Here is a 10,000-nt window from a genome sequence, read left to right as displayed (position 1 = left end):
GATCCCTCCTCAGGGGAGACAACTGTGGTACCTCACACGTGTAATGACTTATTCACAAGAGAACATGTTCGAGTTGTAGGGCATGGAGACGAAATTTATGTGGTGAGTTTGGTGGATGGCAAAATTCATCATTTCAACCCCCAAACTCAGGAACTATCAGAATTCTATGAGTCCAGCTATGCTAAAGAATGCAAAGATGTCGTCAAATTTAAATCAGATTTGCTGTTTGTGGGTAGTCCTCTAGAGTCGGATGGAGTGATGGCTTTAGATCTTGAAAACAAAGTAGAAACAGCGAGTTCTCACAAAATATTTGTGCCCACAGAAATGTACAGGTGCATGAAAATTGTACAATGGAAACCAATACGATTTACAAAAGAAAACAGAGAGGGGAGTTTATGTTTAGAGGATGATTATTCTGTTGAGAGCGACTGGGATGAGAGCATTAGTGTTCATTCGTAATTGTTCTTAAGGGACATAACTCTGGCTACAATACAGTCGGTTATGTTTCGGCAGTAAACCACTAACCAATGACCCTAGCTTCCAAATTTCTGTTGAACTAGTGAAATTGTTATTTAGAATGACAAATCAGGTAGTAAACTTTCTCAGCAGAGTTATGTTTTTTGTATAGAATTACATGCAAACATGTGACATTGCTTGCTGATGGACTAGTGCTTTGACTGTGTGTAGTATTTAATTGTACATACCTTATTGGAAACCTTTTTATGGAATAAATTCAGGAACCCAGTAGTTTATACTTTGTTTGTCTGCCTGTCCATCCATCAGGGGAGACAGTTTCAACCAAATAGTTGGTTTACATTAAGCATTGAAAACATTTGCATGCTTTGTGATTTTGACAATCATATTGCCTGCTAGTCTTAACACTCTAAAGAATATGGATATTGATTTGGAACAGTCTAGGTAGAGAAAGGCTATGTTGAGTTTGTTTTGTCTAGCAACAAAATTTCACGTTGAGCCATGAGACCAATTTCAACAAATCTGCACAAAGCATCCTTGTGTGAAGATGATTCACTTTCTATCAAAAGTAGGACCACATTACCTTCCAAGTTTAGATAATAATGTAAAGGAAATGATAAAAATGTTTTGGTATCATTGAAAACTTTTACCTTATTCCTATGCATTTTAAATTCAATTCTAAATTTATTTGTATTTCTATTAAGTTGCATGTATCAATTCAGCTCAGAATTTAGATATATGACAGAAGAGATGGAATAAATCATAGTGATACTAACAGGATTGGACACAATTTTGGTGCAAATTTGATTTATAATATGATGTAGTTTTTGATTTGTGTGAAAGAGCAACAAACCTAAATTTTCAAAAACTGATGCAAAGATGTATTTCACTAATTTGAGACATTTAAACTTTTCATTTTCAAAACAAGGCATGAGCCCTGTTTATGTTTACATGTCACATGACTCGACTATCAACGTGTCGCCAAAGTTTACGGCTTAGGTGAAAAAAACTTTAAAAATGAAAATTTCTGTCTTTCTTCCTTTTTCTTGCTCCCTAAATTGATTTATTATTTACATACATGTATGTTGAATGCTTTTGACATACTTTTTAGAAATCTTGGTGTTCTCACCTCCGCACATAGTTTCCTGGCTATGACGAGTGTGTTGACAAACATGATTTTAGGAGCCAGATTTTATGTAAATACAAAGTATATATATCCTGTGTAAAATATTTTTAATCCCCTTATATATAAAAGATCTTTATTTCTCTAATAAAACACTGTCAATTTCAATCGATCAAAAAGCAGCAAATTTTTCTTTAATTTCTCTATAAATTTGATTTGTGTAGTTCTTTGGAATTCTTGAGTATTGATAAGCAGGGCACTGGTCGGTTGGAAGATCAAGCAGTCTGATCAATAGCTCAAGAACCCTTTCCTTGACAGACATCAAACTTGGTGCATAGGTCCTCTCCAAAGTAGATTGTTATATTTAGAGTTACTCCCCCTTGACTGTAATTGATTAACTACTGCAGCCTCATTTTGGAGTTGGAATAAAAGCTGTGAAGCTGAGAACACGTGTTGGGTATTGGTGTTTCAGATTGGCCCTTCTTAGTGTCTGAGACCAGTCCATATTACGAACACAATTATTACATGGTGTCAGAAGTGGGATAGCTCAAATATCCCAGAAACAGCGGAAATTCCAGTCTACAGTCGAGCTTATGTTCAAGGGACCGTTAGCGGCCAAAGACGAGCCTATTAAAGTCACATACCTATTATTATGGGTTGGCGAACGAGGACGAGAAATTACAGATACCTGGACAGATATGAGTGAGACAGATAAGAAGAAATTGGTTCCCCATTACGAGAGATTTCAGAAGCACATGCAGCCAAAACCCATCTAAGCCAATAGTACTCCAAGTTGATGCTTCAAAACATGGCCTTGGCGCAGCCCTAATACAGGAAGGCAAGCCTATTGCATATGCCTCAAAATCTTTGACTCCTAGCGAATGTGATTACGCCCAAATAGAGAAGGAGCTCTTTGCAATTGTTTTTGGATGCAAGCGCTTTCACCATTATATTTATGGTCGCAATATCACTGTCCAATCAGATCATAAGCCACTTGTTCCAATCTTTAAGAAACCTCTTCATGCTGCCCCTCCCCGTCTCCAAAGGATGTTGTTACAACTAAGCAATTATGACCTAGATGTCATCTATATACCAGGCACCAAGATTCCACTGGCCAACACGCTGTCTCGCAAACATTTGCCAAACAGTTACCCACAGTACTCAAAGGGCATGGACTCTCATGTTCATAGCATCATTAGTAGGGTACCCATCACAAGCCGTATGTTAGATGATATTCACATCGCAACTGCAAATGACCAGGACCTCCAAACCTTAATCAAGACCATTCTGAATGGCTGGCCTACTGAAAGGAAGTCGTGTGACTCCTCTCTTATAGAATTTTGGAACTACAGAGATGAATTGTCCTACATAGATGGACTTGTGCTAAAAGGTCATAAGATTCTTATCCCAAGGTCACTCCGTAACCAAATACTAGACAGCCTCCACATAGGTCATGCAGGCGTCGAGAAGACCCTCCGTAGAGCTTGTACTGTCCTATTTTGGCCTGGTCTCCATACTGATGTACAAAAACTTGTATCTAGTTGCCCGCAGTGTTTGTCTTATAGAAATTCAAACCCCAAAGAATCCCTTAACCCCCACCCAACACCTGACTACCCGTGGCAAGTAGTTGCCACAGACTTGTTCCAATGGGATGAGAAGGATTATTTGATTGTAGTAGATTACTACAGCCGTTACTTTGAAGTGACCCACCTTAGTACAACCACTAATAAATTCATTGTAAAGCAAATGAAGTCAATCTTCTCAAGATTTGGCATACCCAAAAAAGTAGTGTCTGACAACGGGCCCCAATACAACTCCTCGGAATTCACCAATTTTGCTTCAGATTATGGGTTTAACCATGATACTTCCAGTCCAAAATACCCTCAATCAAATGGAACAGCCGAAAGAACTGTCCAAACTATCAAAAGAATATTTCAGTAGTCTAAGGGTAACAAAAGCAACCCCCACCTAGGGATCTTGACATATCGAAACACACCTATCGACAACTTAGGTTACTCCCCTGCTGAGTTATTGCAAGGTCGACAGCTTAGGTCAATATTACCTGTACTGCCCTCCCAGCTTGCCCCAAAGGTTCTAGACCATCATAAGGTTGCTGTAAATATGCAGAACAGTAAGGATAAGACCTCAAAGACTTACAATAGGTCAAGCCATGAGTTGTTGCCATTAACTGAAGGTGAAAATATTCGATTTCAGCAGGATTCCAAGTTACGGAAACCTGGCCATATAATAAGTCGCCTGAATGACTGTAGCTATCTTGTAAAAGCCCAAACTGGTTTCTCTGCATGGGGGTTGTGCATTATCCATAGCTGGGGTGTATGGAGCGCCAAATTAACATAAACTCAAATAATTGAAGATATCTTCAATTATTTGAAGATATCATCAATTCAATTACTGCTCTCTTTAATTGAATTAATGCGCGCATTAAATCAATTATTGCTCTCATCAAATGAATTAATGCACTCTTCAATTCAACTATTGCTCTCATCAATTGAATTAATGCACGCATCAACTGAATTAATGAGAGCAATAATTGATTTAATGCACGCATTAATTCAATTATTGCTCTCTTAAATTCAATTGATGAGAGCATCAATTTCGTAGAAATATTGCTCGCAATAATTGATTTAGAGCTCGGTTTAAATAATTTGATGATCTCTTTAATTCAATTGAAGATATCTTTAAATCATTTACAATGCTTTTGTATAAGGAATTAATGCGCGCATCAATTCTTTTAAAGAGAGCAACAATTCAATTAAAGATATCATTAATTCAATTGTGGATATGTTGAATTGAAGATATCTTTAATTATATAGTTGTTCTCTCTAAAAGAATTATTGCTCTCTTCAAATGAATTAAAGATATCATTAATTCAATTGAAGAGAACAATAATTGAATTAATGCGCTCATTAAATCAATTATTGCTCTCATCAAATGAATTAATGCGCGCATCAATTCAATTATTGCTCTCATCAATTGATTTAATGCGCGCAGTATATCAATTATTGCTCTCTTCAATTGAATTGTAGTGCGCATCAATTCAATTGTTGATATCATTAATTTATTTGAAGAGATCATTAATTCAATTAAAGCGCGCATCAATTCAGCTGAAGAATTAATGCTATCATCAATTCAATTAATGCGCGCAATAATTCAGAATTGAAGATATCATTAATTATTTGAAGAGATCTTTAATTCAATCGTTGCGCGCATCAAATGAATTGATGATATCTTCAAATAATTGAAGATATCTTCAATTATTTGAGTTTATGTTAATTTGGCGCTCCATACAGATTGGCCCTTCTTAGTGTCTGAGGCCAGTCCATATTACGAACACAATTATTACATAGATGACCTCTAATGATTATGAGGTCACAAGGTCAGTCCACTCTGGACATGGGAAGATATTGTCCAATCAATATTTTGAAAACCCTTTGTTTGACAGACACCAAACTTGGTACATCTTTAGGAGTAGATAACCCCTATTGATTTTGAGCTCACATTGGACAAGGGTCAATGTACTCTGGACACAAGAAGATATTTTCCACTCAATATCTTGTGGACCCATTGCTTAACAAATGTCCAGCTTGGTACAATGGTACATCCAAAGGAGGAGATGACCCCTATTGAATTTTAGGTGATAATTAAGGTCAAACCACTATGGACGTTAGAAAGTATTTTTTTTTTCTTAGTTCCAATCTGATTTATAATAAAGGTCGATTGTACTTTAGTCAGATTGGCTTAGTACTGTTTAGCCATTTTTATATAATTTTGACCAGTGTTTTGGCATTTCCAAAGATTCGTCAAGAGATATTGAATAGGTAAGATTATTTAAAAGTAGGTCATACTCCAAGATCACAAGGTCAAATACTATGGTATCACAAGATCTTGCCATAAAGAATTCACATGTATATATACAAAATCCTAAAGCCCTTCCTGAAATAGTTCAAGAGATATTTAATAAGTTATTTTTATGTCGAAATTCCTAAAACTAAACAATACAATGCAAATGTCATTGAATGAAGCTGATGTCAATAGATTTTATCTTAATTTGTTCTTTACTTATTTTAACCACCTCTTACCTGAAAAAATACTCAAAGGCATATTGGCAGAACTGTCATGGCTTTTTATTTGAAACAACATTCACCAATAACATGCCACTTGCATGTTCATACCCTATGCACCGATTTCTGTTCCGTCACAATTTTTTTTCAGAGAGCTACAGTTAACCCCATGGTTACAAGAAATGAAAGAACTTGCATTAAGAAAACTACATATACAAATATGAAAGTTCTATTCTTAAATAGTTCAAGAGATATTGAATAGGTCAGTTGTTTTAGCTCACCTGAGCTGAAAGCTCAAGTGAGCTTTTCTGATTGCCTATTGTCCGTCAACTTTTGACATTTTCGACTTAATTCTTCTCCAGAACCACTGGGCCAATTTAAACCAAACCTGGCCAAAAGCATCCTTGGGTAAAGGGCTTTCAACTTTGTTTAAATGAAGGGCCATGCACCCTTCAAAGGGGATATAATCACAAAAATAGGGTGGGGTCATTTAAAAATCTTCTCAAGAACCACTGGGCCAGAAGAGCTGAAATTTACATGAAAGCTTCCTGACATAGTGCAGATTAAAGTTTGTTAAAATCATGGCCCCTGGGGGTAGGATGGGGCCACAATAGGGGATCAAATTTTTACATACATTTAAGGAAAATCTTTTAAAAGTCTTTTTCTCAAGAACCACTGAGCCAGAAAAGCCGAGATTTACATGAAAGCTTCCTAACATAGTGCAGATTCAAGTTTCTTAAACTTATGGCACACATGGGGTAGGATGGGGCCACAATAAGGGGATACAATTTTTACAATTATATAAGGAAAATCTTTAAAGGTTTTCTAGGCCAGGAGAGTAGCAATTTATATGAAGGCTTCCTTACAATCTGATTTAAACCAGATCTTCATTCCGCTCCTCTATTGGCCATGTCGTGTTCAACGCAACATGGCCAATAGAGGAGCGGATTGAAGATCTGGTTTTAATCAAATTGGCTTCCTTACATAGTGTAGATTCAAGTCTGTTAAAATCATGGCCCCTGGGGGAAGGATGGGGCCACATTAGGGGGGCAACATTTTACATACAAATATATAGGGAAAATCGTTTAAAATCTCAAGAACCATTGGGCCAAAGAAGTTTACATTAATTTGCATGAAAACTTCCCGAAATAGTGCAGATTCAAGTTTGTAAAAATCATGGTCCCTGGGGGTAACATGGGACCACAATAGGGGGGTCAAACTTTTACATACATAAAGGGAAAATCATTAAAAATCTTCTGATGAATAATCACTGGGCCAGAAAAGTTTACATATACATGAAAGCTTTCCAACATGATGCAGATTCAGGTTTGTAAAAATCAAGGCCCCCCAGGAGTAGGTTGGGGCCACAATAGGGATCAAAGTTTTACATGTGATTATATAAGGAAAATTTTTATATATGTAATATAATATGGGTCAAGGTGACTCAGGTGAGCGATGTGGCCCATGGGCCTCTTGTTTAAAGAAAGTCAAACTTCAAGGTCACAAAGTTCAGGAGATATTTTTAAAATATATTACATTTTCTTAAAAGTAGGTCAAACTCCCAAGATCACAAACTTTAAACAAGAGGCCCATATCGCTTACCTGAGTCACCTTGGCCCTTATCTGAAGATTTTCCCTATATATTTCTATGTAAAACTTTGATCCCCTATTGTGGCTCCATCCTACCCCCAGGAACCATGATTTGAATAAACTTGAATCTGCACTGTGTCAGGAAGCTTTTAATTCAATTCAATTCAATTCTTTATTGGCACTAAAGCACATTATATAAGAATGTGTTGTTAGCCATACATAGATACACATATATATTGATACATTACAAAATATCAAACTGTTGAAAACTTATTTCTAACATTAAAACAGTCTCTGATGTATAGACAGGTTTGTTTTGTAGATACAAGGTTATGTGGATTTAGTAAACAAAATAAGGTATTAATATCTAGTAGTTTTGAATGCATTTTTCTAATATGTTCATACACAGGACAATCAAGTAAAAAATGTTTTTCATCTTCAACAATAGTTTGACAATGAAAACAAAATCTATTTTCTCTAGGAATGACAGGATTACAATATCAACCTGTTTCTACATACAACTTATGTGCACTTATTCTTAATTTGGTAAGATAAGAAACTAAATTCTTAGGAAGTGGAAGACATAAATATGGTTGGATTTCTAGTTTCATAACATCATGGTTGAATAATGTACTATAAAATGAGAGCTTACCACTTTGAGTGTTGTTAATATGTTGAAGTTCAGAAAAGAATTTATTTTCAAAGAATTTTTTAAGTTTAGGAATAAACATTTTACATTCAGTGTCAACGTTAACATTTAACATCTTTTGTATTGATTTTTAGCTCTTCTGAGCCAAAGGCTCAAAGAGCTAATGCTATGGCCATTTGTGCGGTGTGCGGTGTGCGTAAACTTTTTAGAAAAAGGGCTATAACTCAAGAACCCCTTGGCCAATTTTTTTCAAATTTGTTACAGGGTATCATTGGCCCAAGGGCTTTCATACATACTAAATAAAGGGATGTGACCCTTTAACAAGGGGAGATAATCAGGAAAATACAAACAAAAGTAGTGGTTGCTAAAAAATCTTCTTCTCAAGAACCACAGGGCAGATTATCACCAAACTTACACATAAGGATGAGGATATGTTGTAGATTAAAAATTGTTCAAGGCATTACCCTGGGGCAAAGGGCATGGTCTCAAGGTCACTTCAAAGTTGACCTAAATTAAAAATTTTTTTAAATTCCTTGAATCTTAGATATTTTAGTCATTATAAGGACTAGGATCATCAAATTTTGACAGTTGATGCATCTTAGGACCTTGTGTCAAGTTGTCTCAAATGTAGGTCATGGTGACCTACTTTTTGAATTTTGCAGGTATTTATTTTAAAATTAATTTTGATGCATATCTTGGACACTTTGAAGCCTATGATCATCAAAACTTGTCAGTTGGTGGATCATGGGACCTTGAAATGCGTCAACTAAAAAATAGGTCACCGTGACCTACTTTCTGAATTTTATGGCTTATCATTTATAGATATATTTTAAGTTGTTATTTCAAATACCGAGAGGTTTAGAATCATCAAATCTTGTAAGTTGATGCATCTTGAGGCCTTGAAACATATTTATAAAAAAGTAGGTCACAGTGACCTACTTTTTGAATTTTACAGATATTCAAATTTCACATTTTCAATTTTAAATGCATATTTTGGGCACTGTAAAACCTAGGATCATCAAACTTTGTCAGTTGATGCGTCTTCAGTCTTCGGTTTGTGTCGACCAAAAAGTAAGTCACCGTGACCTACTTTTGGTATTTGACAGCTAAATTACTATATTTCAGACACTATTTGACCTACAATCATCAAACTTTGTCAGTTGATGCATCTTGAGTCTTCGGAGTGTATCGACCAAAAAGTAGGTCACTGTGACCTACTTTTGGTATTTGACAGTTATATTTATATATTTCAGTCACTAATTGACCTACAATCATCAAACTTTGACAGTTGATGCATCTTGAGTCAATGGAGTGTGTCGACCAAAAAGTAGGTCACCTTGACCTACTTTTGGAATTTGACGGCTATATTTATATATTTCAAATACTATTTGACCTACAGTCATCAAACTTTGTCAGTTGATGGGTCTTGCATGTTCAAAGGGTTTCGACCAAAAAGTAGGTCAACTTGACCTACTTTTGGAATTGGACACCTATATTTATATATTTCAGATACTATTTGACCTACAGTCATCAAACTTTGTCAGTTGATGCGTCTTGCATGTTCAAAGGGTGTTGACCAAAAAGTAGGTCACCTTGACCTACTTTTGGAATTGGACGGCTATATTTATATATTTCAGATACTATTTGACCTACAGTCATCAAACTTTGTCAGTTGATGGGTCTTGCATGTTCGGAGTTCGCTGACCAGAAAGTAGGTCACCATGACCTACGATTGGAATTTGACAGCTATATTTCAATATTCAGATACTAATTGGCTTAAAATCATCAAACTTTGTCAGTTGATATTTCTTGGGTTCTCAAAATGTGTAAACCAAAAAGTAGGTCACATTGACCTACTTTTTTTGAATTCTTAGGATTTAACTAAAGATTTAGAATACTAAGAGGCTAAGAATAGAAATGGTGGGGTTGTACAATTTATCAGAAGAGCGATTCTAGGCCCTTGGGCCTCTTGTATACAAGTTTGCCAGCATTTTTCATTTTCACTAGCCAAGTGTACATCTTCCAAGTAAGCATTCCTTAGTAAAACATTGTGATTATCATTAGATTTTGCTAAATTTTCCA

The 10,000-nt window shown here is 35.8% G+C and overlaps 2 protein-coding genes across 2 annotated transcripts in view; both read left to right on the top strand.

Moving 5' to 3' along the window:
* LOC125667963 (actin-binding protein IPP-like) overlaps positions 1 to 747 on the top strand; it is a 5,763-nt gene extending 5,016 nt beyond the window's left edge. Inside the window, exon 2 of the mRNA XM_048901675.2 lies at positions 1 to 747. This exon is cut by the window's left edge and continues 1,353 nt beyond it. Coding sequence (XP_048757632.2) covers positions 1 to 459 — 459 coding nt within the window. The 3' untranslated portion in view covers positions 460 to 747.
* Positions 748 to 2,644: 1,897 nt separating this feature from the next.
* Positions 2,645 to 3,538, top strand: LOC125669068 (uncharacterized protein K02A2.6-like). Its single transcript, XM_056161407.1, has one exon. It carries the CDS (start codon positions 2,645 to 2,647, stop codon positions 3,536 to 3,538), a length of 894 nt encoding a protein of 297 aa, XP_056017382.1.
* Positions 3,539 to 10,000: the final 6,462 nt, after the last annotated feature.

The sequence above is a fragment of the Ostrea edulis genome, chromosome 4, assembly GCF_947568905.1.
Source record: "Ostrea edulis chromosome 4, xbOstEdul1.1, whole genome shotgun sequence".
NCBI classification, from domain to species: Eukaryota; Metazoa; Mollusca; class Bivalvia; order Ostreida; family Ostreidae; genus Ostrea; species Ostrea edulis.
This window is presented reverse-complemented; position numbering and strand designations above follow the sequence as displayed.